The sequence below is a fragment of the Catharus ustulatus genome, chromosome 13 (assembly GCF_009819885.2).
Source record: "Catharus ustulatus isolate bCatUst1 chromosome 13, bCatUst1.pri.v2, whole genome shotgun sequence".
Classification (NCBI taxonomy): Eukaryota; Metazoa; Chordata; class Aves; order Passeriformes; family Turdidae; genus Catharus; species Catharus ustulatus.
Window position 1 is genome coordinate 9586414 of NC_046233.1, and position 19091 is coordinate 9605504.

General features: G+C 42.1%; 1 protein-coding gene across 4 annotated transcripts in view; it reads left to right on the forward strand.

Annotated features, from left to right (window-relative positions):
* ARIH2 (ariadne RBR E3 ubiquitin protein ligase 2) overlaps positions 1-19091 on the forward strand; it is a 35634-nt gene that overhangs the window by 10673 nt on the left and 5870 nt on the right. For 3 of the 4 annotated variants that reach the window (XM_033072026.1, XM_033072025.1, XM_033072027.1), the window contains exons 3-11: positions 6361-6428; positions 8117-8180; positions 12125-12272; positions 12780-12901; positions 13783-13892; positions 14692-14809; positions 16288-16338; positions 16439-16460; positions 17947-18098. In XM_033072026.1, the coding sequence (XP_032927917.1) occupies positions 6361-6428; positions 8117-8180; positions 12125-12272; positions 12780-12901; positions 13783-13892; positions 14692-14809; positions 16288-16338; positions 16439-16460; positions 17947-18098 (855 nt within the window). Of the gene's footprint in view, positions 1-3466; positions 3847-6360; positions 6429-8116; positions 8181-12124; positions 12273-12779; positions 12902-13782; positions 13893-14691; positions 14810-16287; positions 16339-16438; positions 16461-17946; positions 18099-19091 lie in introns of those variants that run through there. The other variant, XM_033072028.2, reaches the window with a different exon arrangement.

Sequence of the window (19091 nt, forward strand, 5' to 3'; positions counted from 1 at the left end):
GGTGTTCTCACACTGTGTTGCTTTGGCAAGAATAACTGCAGGGAGGACAGCTGAGAAGTCTCATGTCAATCTCATATCCGTGTGCTGTCTTACAGCTTTCTTACTGCATTTCTTTTGCTCTAAATCTTTCAAAGAAGGGATCTCATAGCTGTTTTGTAATAATGCCTTCTGGCATACCAGCTTGCTTAAATGTTTCTCTTCTTCTAATATTTATTTCTGAATTTCCTCAGGAAGAATAGCCTAACAGCTTGAGAAATACGTATGTTGAGATTTCCTAGCTGAGTCCTACTGATCCTGTTTGTTGGCAGCTGCAGCTGAAATTGTTGCTGTCCTTGTGTAGGAGAGCGGGTGGATTAAAGCAATGTGTGAATGTGGGGAAAGAGCTAGAATTTAACCCCAGATCCCCTTTCTTCAGTATGTGGCCAACTAGGTTATGCACTCACAGCTTCACAACTGTGGTGTAACACCAACAGTGTTTGTCATTCCCAAACTGTAGTCTGCCTCCTAAATATGCTTCTAATCTTGCAGACTGACACCAGCTCTCTGCATGCCAGAAGGTGAGTGACAGGGTACAGATTAAAACCTTGTGATGAAGCAGAGCTTATGTAGTGCTGTTTGACAAAACCTTTCCATGGTATTGAGAGTGCAGCTACAGTCTCTTAAATGGTATTTCTTACCTGCTGCAGCCTGCAGTCTGTAATCAGGAGAGAGCCTGAAATGTCAGAGAAATCGTAATTGATCCTCTGTGTGAAAGCTAAAGATGGAGGGCTTTTTCTCACTTATTTTTTTTAATTTGACTGAACACAAGAAAAAAAGAAATGCAGTATATATGATTTTGTTGTAAGACTATCTGGTTTTCCTGTTAGATGAAATTGAGTTCCATTTAGAAAACAATCTTATGCTCAGAAACCTGTAACAGACATGAAAGATTTTGCTACAAGACTTTGAATACTTGGGGTGTTTATGGCAGCTGATGTGAATCATATCTCAAGCCCCTGCAACCTCTTGAGTTTTCTACTAGGATTACATATTGGAAGTCTGCTTACAAGAGGTAGATCAAAGGACAGAGTGTGGTCCAAAAAAAAAAGCTTTGGGTTGCCCTTTCTTAATTCTTAATACTTCTGCAGTTTACTGAGAAACCCTTCAGTAAAAACAGGGCAGTCACACAAGTTTTCCAATGAGGCATGGAGGGAGTCAGATCTACTTTCCATAAGAAAAACAAGTATAAAATGATTTTTTTTCCATTTGTGGGTCACTTTCTTTACCTCAGCATACTGCAGCAAAGCATGTCTGAAGGGATTTTTTTTCTTTAGTGAAATTACTCAGTACAAATTATGGTTTCTTTCTAAGGTATTACTCTACTGCCAGCTCAGCTCAGTCTTTGTTTTGCCATAGTTTCTCACCAACAGAAACAATTTAGAGGCTTTTGCTCTGTGTGCCTTTCCTGTTGTAAAGAATTTTAGTGTGTTTTTGGAGGTTTGGATGCAACACACATATTAGTTTCTTTTGAAGTTCATCCTTTCATTGTAGAACTAATAAAAACTATTTGTGGATCAAAACAAATTATTCTCAAGATTAATCCTATTTGCTTAAATCTATTTGTATAAAAACTTTTGATTAGGGAAAATAAAATAAATGGAAGCTACATTTCTTTATGCCAGATTTGTGTTCTTCTTGGGCAAACATTTCAGTGCAATCCTGATCTAACAGGAATTGTCAGCTTGGTGCAAAGCCATGGGATATCAGCTCCAACCAGACCCTATCTTCTCCAACTTGTTCTAAATTGAATCTTTCTGAGAATCATGTGATGATCATTGTTTTAAATTTCTGATACCATATCTCTGCAAAAATGAGGATTGAAATGCACTTCCAAAAAATAGGCCTTCCCTTTGAGAAAAGTGAAATGAACTCGTGAGATATGCATGTGTTATAAATATGCTTGAGCAATTTAGTTGAATATAAACTCGACAAAAGATGGTGGTTTTTTAGCTTTTAGGAAACATTTCTCTCTGAATTAGCAATTCTCAAGGTGACATGGTTGAAAAGATTTTCAGCTGTGAAGAGATGAAATATCACCTCTCCAAACACCTTGGCTCATCTAAGGAAACAAGTTGAGACAATCGTTTTAGAGCCCTCTGAACACAGCAAGATACCTGCGGGGATTCTTTGCAAATTCTTTTGATATTGTCTTGTCCTAAAGAGTGCCAGACTCTCTTTCACACTTCAGAAGTGTGAGAATTTTGCTTATCTTGGAGACTAAAGAATGTAGGAGATAAATGGAAATGGAAATAATAATTTAAAAGAAATATTGTGCTCTCTTCCAGAAAATGGATAGATTTGTGTTTGATGCAGTGGCATTACTATTTTTGTTCCACTTTCAGAATCTGATTTTGTTTAGCACTATGTAAAATCTTCAGACTTTTTTTACAGCTCCTGTAGAGTCTTTTCCTTATGCAGAGCAGCTTCCTCCTGGCACCCTTGCTTTGTGCATAGGGGCTGTGCCCCTTTCCCAGTGCACTGATGAACATTTGGTGCCCATTCCTGGCAATCAGCAGCCCTCCATGAGTCAGAGTTATACTGGTGGGGGTTTGGAAGAGGCTTTGGAGGTAATAAAGTTCCTGTTTTAAAATAAAGCTGGCCATGGCAGATCAGATGAGATTGTTCAGCTTTGCTGCCACATCATCGAGAAAGAAGTCTGGTCTTCAGTTAGAATTTTCCCAGGTTTAGATTTGGACTGAGCTGATCTTTGATATTAAAGTTTTAAGCTGGTGGCACAGAAATGAGAATGAGGGAAAGAAAAAAAATAGCATGACTATTGCTTTCAGCTTCTAAACTTTAATAAATTTAATATCAGATGAAGGAGTTCTGGAGAAGTCAGGCTATGTAGAAAAACTGGCATAATTAATGGGTTGCAGGCAAATACTGAAATAGTTCAACATATAGAATATGCATTCCCCTTTGCACTGGGGTCTGTAGAATTATTTCACTGAAAGAAGCTGCTGCCAGCAAGACACCAAGTGGACTGTGTTAATGCCTTTTTTGGTACTTAGGATTCTAAAGTGAGAATAGGAAAGTTTAAACAAAGCAGACAAATTGTCAGAGGCATAGGTTTTTTTAATGTGTTTTGTGTCTGAGACAAAACATAATTGTTCCTGAGATCTTGTGGCACCCAGTGACTGATAGGGGGCTGAATCAGTGCTCTTTCTGAAGTGTTTTGTAAGTTTGAAATACTTCTTTGGGTGAAACTCCTGTCTGCTCAGGAAATGCTTCAGTGGGCCAGCAGTATCAGCTTCTATACATTGCTTCTTAAGTAGACAATGAATTATGTATACATGGACCAAACTTTTGATTACAGTGGTATTTTTCTGTGTTCAGCATGTTTTTGCTCCTGCTTACAAAGAAATACTTCAACTGTTCTGGGGTGTTTTTGTGGAAGAACTGGCTGACTTGGTACAATCATTCAGTCATTGTGAGTGTTCAGTCATTGGAGAGAGGCTGGGGAGCGCTGCTAATCAATAGAAGCAGGCTTTTGTTGAACATTTGTTTTTCTTCTCATGCTTGTTTTCTGGAACCGTGTTGGCCCCTGATGGTATTTACATTTGTCTTCTGAATTCCCAGCCTTGCTGTTGGTGAGCAGGACATAGCATGTGGTGAGACTCCACTCAACAGCCACAGCCCCACCATCATCAGTTGTTTGCTCCTCTTCCATCCCTCTTACAGTTTGAATGTTACCTATCTTTAATCTGTAAGAACTGGTACTTCTGTACCAAGGAGATTGTGCATATGTTGCTGCAACTGTCTGACTCTGGGACTTCTGTTTTGCAAGATCACATGTGCTCCAATCAGGTAGTATAAAAAATTTTTCTGCTTCAGGGCTTTTATGAAAATTTAATATCATGGATCGGGTTTTATTAACTGAAAATTTATATATTTTATATTCTTGTGTGCTTTGTATTCTTGTGTGCTTTTATGCTGAAAGTACTAAAATTAGCACTTCGGCTGATCCAGTTCATGCTTGCTGTTGGAGTTATATAGGAATAGCCACAGAAGCTTTGTTACTCTTCGAGATCTGTTAGTCTGGCATCCTTCTGGAGCATTTATTCCACATTTTGCCTGACATATGATTTGACTCAAAAGCATTTGATTGTGTTAGGATAGTTTGTTAGATTTCAGAAGTGTCTATTGGTATTTGTCTTTCTCTTTCCATACATATTCAGCCTTGAATGTACTTGACTCCTCCTCAGGAAACAAGTAACTCCATGGAATCATGATGATGCTGCAACAAATGCTATACCTCAGGCTCTGAAAATCTGATGGAAAAATACTCATTTTCCTATGTTACAAATCAGCTTCCCATTTAAGTCGAGCAGTTTGTTTTCTTCTGTCAGTTCTTCCTTACTGCTACTGAGAAATAGTTTCATTACTGCTAAAGAATGATTCATTAGCATGTGGTTTGCATTTGTAGGAAGCCGGTCTTGTAGAGACCACATTCCTGGTGCTTGTTTGTTTTACAGACTCAAATGCAGATGTTTTCCTTGTACAAACAAGTCAGAGGTGTCTGTCTGGGTCTGTCAGGCTGGGGACTTAAGATAACAATCCATCCCAGGCTGGCAGTGTCACTTCATCCATGCAGACTGTGTGTTGGCAGCAGCAGCCCTGTGTGCCACACTCCATCTAATCACAGGCTTCTGTGCCGGGAGGGAGGGCAATGCTGCTGGCAGCCTTTGTTTTCAGAGGGTCACATCACATTGCTGGTAAAGTTGAGGAAGGTGACATGCCAGATCTTGCACAGCATGAGCTAATGCTTTGGTTCTCCTAGAAAAAGGGTTATTTGTACATTGAAAATTGCTCTTTAATTAGTGGGATTTCTTAGTAGCCAGCAAAGCGGGCATGTCAGAATGTGGTGATGGGTAAGAGTCAACATAACACCACATCTGATTTGTGTGTTGATTTTGCTCTGGTTTAATTCACTAACTGAACCGTCCAGCACTGAGAAATGCCAGTGCAGGACCAGGGCAGTATCATGTGGCAGCAATAGGTCAGTTGTGTTGTGAAACTGCATCTCTTCAGCAGGATTGACATAGAAAAGTAATGAATATGCTGCTTCTAGGTGTGCAGAGCTTGACTGTTTTTGTAGGAGTGACCATTGCTTGTTTTTCCTTCCAGGACTGTGTTGGTGTGCTGTCTGTACTACATCACATCCTGTGATTTGCCTGTAGCAGGATTCTAGAAGGCCTATGGTATTTCAGCCAATGACTGGGGCTGACAGCTTCTCTAGGAGAAAAAAATCCAACTCTTCCTGCAGCTAGAACCGAAGGAGTTGTTTTCTGTGAGCAAAGCAGAGATGCCTTGATGATAGTTTATGTTGGAGTGCGGGAGGCAGAGCCCTTTAGTGTCAAAGGATGTTTGAACACAGAATGTGCAGACACTGAACTTGCCCAAGTGCTTCCTAGCACAAATAGCAGTGATGAGACAGGCATTGTCAGCCCTCTGAATTCCTCTGGAAAAGCTCTGTTGTTTGGAAGACACTTGCTTTGTTTGAACTCTAGGACCTAGGGTTGAGAAGCAGGGTGAAGGAAGGTCTATCAGCTCAGCAGATGTCTGTCATCTTGGTGGTAGGAGTCTTTGTGCAAACAGAGAAGTCTGTTTTCTTCTCTAATACATAAAATGGAGAACTTGTTTGCTTGTACCCTTGCAGCATGACTTTAAATGTCATGTTGCAGTACTCTGATGGTGCTCAGGCTAGCACGGATTGTGCTAGTGTTTGCCAAGAGTCCACGTAATGCAAGCAGCTCTGCATGGAAACAGGCCCTGTCACTGTAGTTCTCTATCTTCCTCTCCACTCCAGCATGCAACTTTCTTCTCTACAGTGAAGGGCTGGCAAATTATTTTGTATTTTCCCCATACCCTTTGCTATCTCAGCTTGCCTGCATTTGCACCCTGTTGCTTCTCCACCTCAGGAAATGTTATTTGTCTGCCCTGGAGTTCCTACTTTGCACTTTTAGTGAGGACCTGATCACAGTCTAGGCTGGCCCTCTGGAGTGGTGACGACAGTCAAGACTGGATGTGGGGCTTCCATGAGCAGTTGAGTTAATCCAGTGCATTCTTGATTCCTTCCTCTCTGTGCTATTGTAACAAAGCTAGGTTTTGGTACACCCATACTTCATTCCAGCTTTTGTATTGCACATGCACTGGCTGTGAGCATCATGTCTAGCAATTTAATGTGAATTGATTATCACTGGGATATTGTACTGAGTTTGTACAATTTTTATATGAAAATCATACTCCTAAGCAGAGGTGTAACTTCAAAATGTGCAAAGTTTGACCTTTTTTCTTTTTCTTCTTTTATTTTCCACCTAGGTATCACATGCTGTTGCAAAGCTAGTATTAGTTAGTTTCCACTGGCAAATCTCAGAGATTTTGGAAAGGTAAGTGTAAATAGTCTTACCTCATCTTGCTTAGTGCTTTCCTCCCTAACTTTGCAGAAATGCTCAGGGTGCTCCATAGGTGTATTTTTGGCAAGTGTCTTTGGACCTGGAAGCAGGACATGAAGTCCATTTTAGGGAGCAGAGGAAAATTGCTGATTTGTTGAGGCTGCACTGCCTGTAAGAAATTTTTAAACAAGGGAGGGGGTTGTAGTGGTAAATGTCTTTCAGTCTAGGAATTATTGTTATGCTAGGAACCCTCCAGACAGATCTGTCTTAAATTTTGAGATAACAGATTGAGAATGCTGCATCTATATTTATTTAATAGGCATAAAGATAACATATGTTCTTCCTTGAACATAAGAGCCACAAATAATAAAGGAGCACTGACCCTATATTGATGTAGTCTTTAGTAGGACATTGACACTGAAGTTTTTTTCCTTTTGACGTTAAGTGATATTTTTTTCCCAAACTGGTCAGCATTTGAAGAGCAGGAAAAGATGAGAGAACTGAGCACTGCAGCTCCCTTGTTTGGTCAGTGTCACTGTCAGTGTCACTGTCACAAAGCCCTCCAACTGATTTCAAAATGAGGGTTCGGACTCAGCCCAGACATATGCAGGAAGTGCATTGGGAGGCACTGCTGGCTGGCAGTCCCTCCACAAAATACTGGCTCAGAACTGAACATTGTCTGAAAATAGAGAGCATATCAGATTGACTCATTCTGCCCAGACAGCTTTGGCCTGTAGCCAGCAACTTCATCCAGAGAACGTATGGAAAATGCATCCTGTGTATGGATGCTGTTGCTTCCTTGGTTACTCTCTATCCTGTGAAAGCTTTTCTCTGGCGTTCAAGGACGATGAGATTCCTGCATAGCAGCTCAGGATGATCATGCAGGTTAACTGATGAGACTTAAACAAGAGGAAATTTGGGGAAGGGTGTACTTCTAAATTTGAATTTGCAAATTGTTCTCCAGTTCATCTAGTCCTCAAACTTCTCTCTTGGTATAAAATGACATTGTCAAAAGAAAGTAGTACTTAGTACAACTAAGAAGTGCTGGTGAGGAAGGAGAACTTACAGCAAGGCCACAACAGTGATGCTGCTGTTTCTGAATTCAGTGAGATATAAACATTCGTCCACAAAGGAAATCACTAACAGCAAAGTGTGTTTCATTCTATGGCTACTGATAGACAGCTTCACATGCCTAACGGGTGTTAATCTGTCACAGAGTAATTACTTAACTAGACGGTAGTCTGGAGTTAAAGTGGGACTTAACTAGGAGAGCTTAATTTACAGAGGACTAGGAGACAGTCTGGAGCCTCACTGCTGTGTGTTATTGTGGGCAGTGGCTTAGGACTTCTCTAGGCGTGTGGATGGAAAATCTTAGCTTAAAAATATTTTTTCAGTGGAGGGAGATAGTTGTTGAAAAATATTCATCAAGATGCATAAGGGAAATGTTAATCCATTACCAGGAGAAATACTATTTCTGTGAATAAACCCTCATAAAGTTTTGTTGATGGGAGCTTAGCTCTCTTTATGAAGCAGCCTCACACAGGAGACATTTCCACTTTCCTTGTTGAAACCTACCCTACTATTTGCACAGAGACAACTGTTTATTCAGGCAAGAAGAATCAATTTAACAATGCAAAATGTATTCAGAACTTGATTTGATCATTCTTCAATTGCCTTTTCAGACACAAGTCTAATGCTGCCCAATTGCTAGTAGAAGCTCGAGTTCAGCCCACCTCATCCAAACATGTAAGTATGTGAACTATCCCGTCTGTTCCCTTGGCAGACACCTCTGACCCCCCTCATGGGGGATTGCATTACTAATGGCATACTCTGTCCAGTGTTAACCCTTTGCAAACTCAGGTCAGACACCCTGATTCATTGCTGGGTTTACTTCTGAAATGAGAATGCATTCAAGAGGTCTCTATATTTAAATATTTATATAGCAGCTTTGCTATTGGCTTGTAGGTAGTGTTCCAGAGTTACTTTCTTCAAGAAAATTAGGATCATTTTCTTGGCACGAGTGATGGCAGAGTGGTAGGAGCAGAGTGCTTTGGCTTGGCTCCCTCTTCTGATTCTGTACTCTGTTAAAAGACACTGAAAGGAAGTTCTGGCTGCACAAAGTGAACAGAGCTTGTCTGTGTCTGGAACAGATCTTCTAAATTTTTTAATACCTTCTTTTACCTTTTCAATCTTTTTTTTAAATCTATTTGCATTGCTCAGCTTAAGGATGCTTAAGCTAAATCTCCCAGTGAGCTGTGTTGCTGCTGAGTCAGTCAGTGCTGATATTTGAACCAATAACTTGTTTTTGTATCCAGGGATCCACACATCTTCAGATACTTCCCCCCTGCCCTTAAACAGAAACTTTCTGTTGCATGTTTATAGATTTCATTCACAGTGGGTGTCTTGGAACAATGCAGAATTACCCTAGGAACACATTGCCATGTGTCAGATTTTGAGTGATAAAGTATTACATCTGGGAAGCACTCTGGGTTGTGGGGGAGAGGAGATCTTAAAAGCCTGATTTGGCATCTGAACTCTCTTTTAACTAGCAGATAGTGAAAAAACTAAGCTGACAGAAGCATAAGCTTCATGGGCTCAAATTATCTGCCTCAAGTCCAGGCAAAAAAAATCTTTCTAATTTTACATACCTGCAGATTAGTCTGTGTATTTCAAGATTTATCCAAGCCTTGTATCAGCTGTCACTTGAGTATTCCCCCTGCAATGGGCCATTCCAACCTCCTTGGCAGGCAAGATGAAGACCATCAGCACATCATTTCAATCAGGGTCCTGGGTTTGGACCAAACACTTTCCCAACTTTAACTTTATATTTTGCTCTGAGGAGGTAGGAGGTGGTACAGGAATCTTTTTTGCCCTATGTGGCAAACTTACATACATACTGCAAAACTGCAGTGAAATCCTCCACACATACTATTCCAGTTTCCTTTGCATGCCTGCTGTATTCTTCTTGCAGCTGAGCCAGCTCAGTTGCAGAATAGGGCATTTGTTTAGTTGTTGCACTGGGTACTGTCTCCTCACACTCCCTCTCATAAACAGCATCAGTCTTTATAAGTGGTCAGAGTTTAGGGAAAGGTTGAGGGTCTGGCTTTGCTGTGTCAAGCTCCTCCCAAGGATAAAGGCAGGTGACGACATCATCATCAGTGAGGTCCACCTCTTCAGTGAGTCTGGAAAGCCCCACCTCATTCTCCAAATCCTCCCCCTTCAAGCAGGCAATCTAGAAATGTAATTCTCTTTCTTTACAAGGGATTTGTTTAGTCAAATATGCAAGTTTTCTCTTAGTGTCCTTTCAGTATTTAATTCATTATGTGTTTTGTGCTGGGCACTGTGTTCTGCCTCCAAGGTCACCTGCAGTATTTTGGCAAATTCAAAGACCCATTCACCACCCTATCTCATTGCTTAGCTCTGTGCTTATCTCTTTGAGCAGCTATTAAAGCAGCTCCCAAAAGTGTGCAGACTATGGATTTGCCCTTTCCAATTTTTTTTCTTCTTTTTTGCTAAATACTGTATTTTTTACACAAGACAAGCCAGAGAATGCCAGTTTTCCTCAGCCCAGCTCTGTCCATTCAAAGCTGGACAAGCTTTATAATCCTTTAGCAAGTCTAGCTGAAGGTAGCAGTTGAGATTGTGCTTTTCTCAGCTTACCACAATCTCTCTACTGGAAAATTCGGCTTCAACTGAATAACAATTCTCCTTTGTCCAGTACTCTGTGTGCTGCCCCAGTAGAAAGTAGCTCCTCATCACCCTCAAGGACTCCCTGCACCTGAAAAATTGTCATGCCCTGAACTCTCTCGATGAGTGTTTGAAAGGGGCTTAGGTTACTTTGATACCCCTAGGCAGAGTGCAGGAGAAGACAACAAACTTCTCAGGAGGTTGAATAGCAAACTTTTACTTACAAACTTTGGACCATAAAGGACCTGGCAAATATTAAAGTAGTAACCAATTAAAGTGAGGCAAGGCACTGACTTAGCAAACTAATCCATCCAGATTTCAAGAAAAGGAAGTTAGGAGAAGAAAAAAGAAAGAAATAAAGAAAGAGAGAAAGATAGTAGTCACCACCTTGATCCAGTCAATCTCAGCTGCTGTAAGGTCCAAGGCAGTGGGACTCCTCAAGGCTGCATGCTGTCATCATGGCCTTTTATCTGTTCTAGTCCCTCCCCACAGGTGGGGCTTTCAGTGTACCAGTGGCTTGGTCCACTTTGGCCTGGACCAGAGGCTCCAGGCTCCAGTGGGTGGGATGTTGAGCAGTGATCACCCCACCTTCCTAGACTGTGTCCTGCCCTCACCCAAACACACACTTTAGTTGTTTTGAGCCATTAATAATTCCTCCAGTCTCCTACAAATGGTAGGATTTTATTTCAGGAAGAAAGATACTATGGTTAAAAGGTTAATTTAAACTTGATTTGCTAGGCAATTCATTATAGTCTGTGTGTGCTAGAGGAAGGTGCTCTGTGCTTCAGCTTGTAATGCAGGATGATTCTGGGGACAGATGCTCATAGTGAGTGTGTGTAGGGGGACTGACCCCATAGGGACAAGCTGGTGAGCTCGGAGAGGCAGCTCACAAGGGTTTGAGGTAGCACACGTTCTCTTCAGGCTGGGCAGCTGATGCAGGCAGTCAGTGCAATTATAGACTCAGTGAATCTTGTTCTGGTCTGTGAGTGAGGCCATTTAGAACAAATTTGCATTACTTCTCTTTCATGTGGCCATGCCATAAATCAAGCTCTGTCAGTCATGTGGCTGTGTATCATGGTGCTGCTGCTCTGTGTCTCCAGCATGCAGAGATCAGAATGGAAACTGATGGCAGGCTCACACCAGCTTTTCTCCACAAGTAGCAAAGTGGATGCAAAGTGATTATATGACTTCTCTGTGAAAGGAAAAACTGGAAAATAAACTGCAGCTGACAGCTTTGTAGAGCCTTGGTTTTGATTATGCTGGGCTAGACCTAGTTCTGCAGGTCCCAGGGGTGAGTGGAGATGTATTGAAGGCTGAATCTGTTGTCTAGGGATCAGATCTGCACTACATAGGGGGAAGCCAGACTACTTTCACTGGTTTGGTGAGGCGGTAGCAGTTATACCTGATTTGAAACAAACTCTCTTAATCCTTTTCAGCTGAAGGGATGATGCCTGTTTTGCCAAACGTAGCATAGGCAGAAGATAAGAGATGGGAGGTGATAGTTTGTGAATTCCCTTTCCTTTCTGTATAAACACTCTTGTGTCTTCCATTACCCAAAATTATTGTCTGGTAAAAGGGCATTGCTAAGTCTGTTTGCAGTGACAGCTGCTCTGCAGTGCCTGTGGAGATAGTCTGGCCCAGCTAACAAAGAATATTAGTAAATCCAGGGGAGGACTAACACAATGATGTATTTCAAACAAGGTGAGAGGAAGGACCAGAAAAGTAAAGGTGAGTTCTGGGCAGCACTAGAGGAGAGGCAGAAACTCTTCAGAGACTGTTGATTCATTGTGCTCTGTGAGGTTAGAGGTTCTTGAGAAGGACTGGCTGGGGTAGTACAGCACCTTAGCACATCAGCTGCTGTTGAATGTTGAACCTGTTCTGGCCTGGGCCTCTGTGGAGACCATTGTCACAGTGAGTGTGATGCAGGTGTCTGTGGATGAGCTGAAAATGCTCTGGGAGGTCCAGGATGCTTTCACTGTAGTGCTGATTTGTCTCTCTCCCAGGCAATGGTACATTCCTCCCACCACTGCGCAGTGTGCATGCAGTTTGTCCGGAAGGAGAACTTGCTCTCCCTGGCTTGTCAGCACCAGTTCTGTCGCAGCTGCTGGGAGCAGCACTGTACAGTGCTTGTCAAGGATGGTGTTGGAGTTGGTGAGTTCAAGGTGGAAGTGGTGCTGGGTCTGTATTTGCCCCACTGGCCATTCTGATGAGTCAAGAGCATGACTGTAACAAGTTAGAAACTGCAAATCTGTTGAATAGAATTTGCATCTGTGATGATGTGCAATGCCCCTGGAGTGCTTGTGGATGCAAACATCTGTTCCCTTTGTGTTGGGGAGAAGCCAGTAGCTGCCAGAGTTGCTTTGGGCTTTTCTGAGCCTGTCTTTCATGTTGGCATGGCAGTAACATGTAATTTTCTAATTTAAGTACCTGACCTTGTGAATACTGGTTGAAGCACTCCTGGTCCTGGATACACATGTGCCCTGCCATCTTTTGGTGAAGACAGTTGGGCTTCAGCTTTTCAGCAGCCCTGATTTGTTTCACAGTTGTATCCCTCTTGCCACAACAACAGATGGCACCGAGGAAACTGTTGAATACTCTCTGTGCATTCACCCCTTAGTATAAGCTGCACTGTTCTAAAATGTTGCTTTCTCTTCTCAGGGGTGTCCTGCATGGCTCAGGACTGTCTACTCCGGACACCAGAAGACTTTGTGTTTCCATTGCTGCCTAGTGAAGAGCTGAAAGACAAATACAGGCGCTACCTCTTCAGGGACTATGTGGAGGTAGTAGATTTTTTCAGTTTTAAAATGCCCTGGGTCAAATCACCAATGACTTGCAGAAATTTTGTTTGAAGTGTCTTGCATTTTTTATTAGAACTGCAGTAACTGCAGCAAAATTGTCCTCAATAGGCATGATGTGGCTGCTTCTGTAGGACAGCCTCACTAACAAAATGCTCTAGCAGGTTGCCAAAGTAAATTCTGCTGTAAAATCATTCACTGACTGCTTGGCTGGTGCTTTAGAATTCTCAGTGTTGCAGCTGAGAATTTCAAAACTTCAATCTGATTATTCAAGTGCTTGTTCTTTACATAATTTTTTTTTAGGTTCAGAAAACTAGGTCCCTCAGCTTAGGGTAACCCAGCTGAATTGGCTTGCTCAATTGCATTTTATGTGAGCTTTCTTGAAATTAAAGTAGCAGTTGTTAAGGTTAAATATGCAGGAGTATTCTGATAACTGGGAACAGATAGAGAACACTAAAAAGGCAGCAAAGCAATATGAAAGCATGGTGTCACCTCTTCTCAATAAGAGACTCTTTGGTAAGAAGTGGCCACCACAGGAGAGCAGCTGAATAGCTTCTGGAAGATAAGGAGAAGATGGAGAAAGAGCTCAAATGGAGTAAAATAGTTTGTTTAGTGTCTTTGTGGGGTTTTGTTTGTTGGGCTCACTTAGTCTGTAACTGTCCTTTTGAATTCCCTGTTCTAGAGAAGCTATAAGTAACTATCAAACCTCTTCCGTATTAGGAAATGCTCTGCTAGCCAAGACCTGGTGACACTTTTTTAATATGAAATAACTGCCTTTTATGTTTTTGAGGATAGCAATGGTTAAAGTTGAACAGATAATGGTGTTTGCACCTGCTGCTGATCTTACACCATTGTTGTGTCCACAGAGCCATTACCAGCTGCAGCTGTGTCCTGGTGCAGATTGCCCTATGGTCATACAGGTACAAGAGCCAAAAGCCCGGCGAGTGCAGTGCAATCGTTGCAATGAGGTGTTCTGGTAAGAAACAGAGAAGGTTACAGATCACAGGGGAAAGTGTGTGCTGTCCTCAGAGCCAACCCTTTTGCTTGCCAACAGTTTTGGTGTGTAGAAGTATCTGAAGTGCATTGCTGGAGTTGTTTGTAACTTGAGTTAGCCTGAGTAATTGGACACTTGTGATCCGACTTCTGCAGGTGGTCACACATTCCCTTGCTTCCTAAACTCCTGGGAACTTGGGTGTTCTGACAACCAGAGGACACAGAGTAACCAAGCGGTTATAAATCTACCATTCTCACATTTTGGTCAGGTTAAAAATTTTCCTACAGACACAGTGCTTTATATAGATTCTGGTAGTAAACATGGAGTCCTTGCTATCTGCTGGTATTGAGTTTTTAAGTTTATTAAAAACGTTTGACTCCCAGCTTAGAGACCCAGCTTTCTGGTATCTCTGTGCAAATGGCCCTTGCTCACCTGGGGTTGTCAAGTCATGCTAATACATGACTGCCACTGGAATATCTGCCACTGGAATCAGGCCAGTTGAAAGTGACTGATCCACCCCAGAACTCTGCAGTCATGTTAGAGGAGACATTGGTGGGTCTAGGAAGGGACACATCAGGCCTGGGTTCACTTTCATCCTGACTGTGGCTTTTACACAAGAAGGGGGAATTGCAGTTCAGTCTTGGTCTTCACACTCTACTAATACACAAGAGCATTTCCATCCCTTACTGGGCCCCCCAGATTTTGGTCAGGAAAGCCTCAATCCTTGAGTCATTTCGATAGAAATTGATATGCCTTTTCCTTTTTTTCTCCCCCCATTAAGCTTTAAGTGTCGGCAGATGTACCATGCGCCCACAGACTGCGCTACCATTCGGAAATGGCTCACCAAGTGTGCAGATGACTCTGAAACAGCCAACTACATCAGTGCTCACACTAAAGATGTAAGGACAGGCACCTGCACGTTATTTCTTGTCCTCTAGCCCTGCCTGGAAAGCAGGATATAATTCTATACACACATAGCATTGTGTTCTTCTTTTTCGCAGACTGCAAATTCTCACAGCTCCCCAGGGACTGTCAAGAAGCTTCTGTCAGAAGCTACTGTCATATGTGAACTAATTAAGTCCCTATGGCAGTGATAGAGCTGAACTGAATGCTTTGGGAGTGCTTTGTGTGGGAAGCTCAGCTGCCCACCTGCAGTAAGGACCTGGTGGTCCTTGTTCCAGACCTGGTGTGAACGTCTTTGACTGTCCTCCCACAGGCAAAAGAATTGTGACTACTTTGAAACAATCAGGGGAGATGTATTTATAATGGAAGGAGAGGGTGTCATAAGAGCAAAGTCAGTACCAAGAAAGGCAGCAGTGGTGTCTAAGCCTGAAAAACTTTGTGCAGTACTGTGAACAAGGGAATAAATCTTGATTTGGCAAGGACTGCAGAATGGGGTAGTTGAAGTCTGTAAATTAGGCATTGGAGTACTTCTAGTAGATTTAGACCCAAGACCAATAAATAATATTACATACTGTGCACACTAGCCTACCTGTAGAATTGTTGTATAAATATACTATCTTTATCCTCTAAATTAGCAGTCTGAGATTTTAACTTTTAATGTCTTTTGGGAATTTTATGGCCTGACTTCAAAACAGTTCTTGGCTACATTTGTGCTACCATGGCCAGTGGCAATTGTGACAGTGGTGGTTAGCTGCAAGCTTCAGTTATGTTAGGAAAGGGGATACTTAGATGGACCAGAGATTTCAAGTTCCCTTTCTTCTCTGGAGAAGGTGTCAGCATGAGATGATATTGTTTCTGCTGTGCTTGTTAGGCTCTTTTATTGAGCATGGTCCTGGCATACATTTTGCCTGACATGAAAATTTATACAAAATAGCAGAACTCACTTTCTCCATTTTACCTATGCAGCCCAAAAATGTATCTGGACACTTCAGGGTATCTAAGGAGTGGGGATGTGTGCATCCCTCCTGTGGTTAGGCAGATTCTCTGCAGGTAGCTGAGATGTCATTTTTTAGTGGCTGCTGAAGGCAGAATATAGTGACAATTATCTGTAGTCAAAGTAGCTGTGATACACTGTCATAGTTAACTAATTGTGTCCCACTCTGAGTAACTGCAGAGTGGTAACTCAGCAAGACCTTTTTTACAAGGAGTAACAACAGTAAGTTTGTTTTCTTGAGCAAGCAGTCCAGTGCTGCAGTATAACTTCCTGACTTTGCCTTTCTGCTGTCTTTTAAATGGAGCTGTCAGGAACTGGTGGGAAGCAGGGTATAAATGCTAATATTCTCATATGAGAATAACTCTCATATGTGAATGCTTATTTTTAAGGAAAAAAAGCAGAGAGGAATAATCACACAAGTGCTGTCATTTTTCAGAAGGCTGCTAGAGTTAGAGCTAACAATTGTGTCTGTTTCCTTAGTGTCCCAAGTGCAATATCTGTATTGAAAAGAATGGAGGCTGCAATCACATGGTGAGTAATTCCCTGAACACATCAAACCCCCCTTACTCTAAGTGGAATTTTTTTCCCACACTTTCTGCTAACCAAGTGCCTCTTGTCTCTTCTTTTTCAGCAATGTTCCAAATGCAAGCATGGTAAGTTGGGTTTGGAAGCTCGTTTCCTCTGCAATGTTTGTCAGTGGTGATGATCCCCTCTCTTTTTTTTTGTGATATTAAGACAAATTGTGAACACAGGCTGAAATATTTCCCTCTAGCTGAACAGGATATCAATTATAGATTTCTGTGTGATGGCTTTTTTTCCCCACTGGCTATGATCTCAGCTGCATTCTGATTCAGCGCTGGTTTGGCTTCTGCCCCTGATGTCTATTGGATAGAGAAGTCTCTAGAATATTTACAGTGGAATCCATCTCACAGGAGAGCTTTCCATATAACTGTATTTGTGATCAGCTGAAAATATTGTCAAACTTAGCCATTTACTTAGATCAGCTTAAGTCCTTCTGCTTAGTGATGGAAATAATGAGCTTCAGCCCACATGAAACTGCAGGAGCCATGAATGTAACAGCAGGTGTTGAACTTCTCAGTCCACTCCTGTGCAATTAGCATCCTGGGTGTCTTTGGCCCATTGTGTGGCCCTACAAAATGACACCCTGTTCTTTTGCTTACCTTTTCATGGCAAAATTAATTCCTGTTGTCTTGGAGTGAGATAATTGTATTCAGCCCTCTGAGTTAAATGTACCACTAGCAACTATTGTAAGATCAGAATCTTATTGGGAATGTGATTAAAGATGACTGTCCTCTCTCATTTCCTTTACTTTGGGGTTCTCAGCAGCACTGGATGTTCTTTGATGGAGCTCTGTGACAAGGGGGAGCAGGCAAGTGCCAGGATACCATGGTGACTTAGCACTCAAGAAGGCTGATGAACTCAGGAATTACAGATTTCAGTCTCGTTATCATAAGCAACACAGAAGGGATTCTTATTGTAGCAACTTAATCTCCATCTTTTTTCTTTCACAGCAGAATACTCAGAGTCTCGCTCTGAAATCAGAAAATTACTCCGTTATGCTGTTTTCACTATTGCTCTCTTTGCTCTGCTTTCTTCCTATTTCAGCAGCTTCTGACTCAAAGTGTCATAAACCACTAATATCTGACATTAGCTGGGTTGTTCCCTCCTGGAGAGAACTGAGGGTAGACTTTCTTTTGCATTACTTAGTTCATTTTTGGATCCAATTGTTCATGTTTTATTCAGACAGAGGTTTGCATGGGGCAGTGTGCCCGTGGCAGGGAGGGTGCAACTCCAAGAGACTGGCAGCCTCTTCTCTGCCAGAGTGACAATATGTGCAGGGTACAAGTGCAGTTCTCCCAGTGGTTTTGGTGCATAGGATGCAGAACTTCAAGATGTATTTTCCATAGTTGAATGAGAGACTGTGCAATTAAAATCTTCAAGACAGGGCGGTATTTTTGGCTCACTGTTGAGTTCTGTTTTGCAAGATGATACAGAACGTGTGTGTTTCTTGGCTTAGCTGAAATATCTGAACACAGATGGGCTCTGTCTCCTGAAGCTTTTCTTTCTCAGAGATTTTTTTTCTGTGCATCACAGTTGGTTTTTTCCTGTTTTCTGCAGACTTCTGCTGGATGTGTCTGGGAGACTGGAAGACTCATGGCAGCGAGTACTACGAATGCAGTCGGTACAAAGAGAATCCTGATATTGTAAACCAGAGTCAGCAAGCACAGGCCAGGGAGGCCCTTAAGAAGTACTTGTTCTATTTTGAGAGGGTAGGAGACATCTCCTTGGCCAGAGCTGCTGTAGCCTTTTAATGCTCCCTGCCTGGTGCGAAGGTCATTGCCAGCAATCTCCGTGCAAGAAACTGCCCAAAAAGAATATGTGCAGAATTTTCAAGCCCTGTTGTTTTTCACTCAAAATCCTGCCCTGAAAGTTCCATCCAAACCTGTGATGTCATACCCAAAGCAAATCGTATTCACTCCTGTATTCCCTTGTGCTAGAGAAAATCAGTATTACCTGTGTGCCACTGTACTGTGTACCTGCAGGCTGAGTGGTACTGCAGTACACAGATATTGCTGCAATCATTTCCTTTCAGAACTGGGGAACTTCTGTTCCTTGCAGTACATCTTTATACAGATAAAAACTAAATAAATTCTACCATGTTCAACACTCCATTGGCTGTAGCAAAGTTTTACTAAGATTTCATGTAATCACATTTTTAAAAGTTGCCATCAGAGCATCTCTGACCACACAGCAGGCTCCATGCACCTGGCCATGCAGAGCAACTCTACAGCAGCATCTCTAGAAGAGAATGTGGTAGAGATTAAATACTGCTGCATTTCAGTTTCCCCATGAAAATGTGTATATTCTTCACAGCATGAGCCAAGTCCTGTCATAAAATAAATGTATTCATTCCTGGCTCTCCAGACCAACAGGCTTTGGGAGATAGCCATGTTTACAATGTGCACGTGGATATTGGAGTTCACTAAGCTCATGTCAAACGTTAATTTAAACTCTTCACTTTCCTATAGAAATCCTTTAAGTCGAGGATTCACCATGACTTTCCCCCTTGTTAGACACAAGGTCACTGTGTGACCAGAGGGCATTCCCACTCGGAGGAGCTGGGTTTGCTCCCTGCTCTTGCTGCTGTCAGTCTGTTGTCTACAGCCTCCACCACTTGCTATTGGAGGTGCTGCCTTGCCATTCTTTCCCACAGCATGTCTTGCCTTGCTGGACTCCTACCCCAATCCAATTTCTGCTTGCTA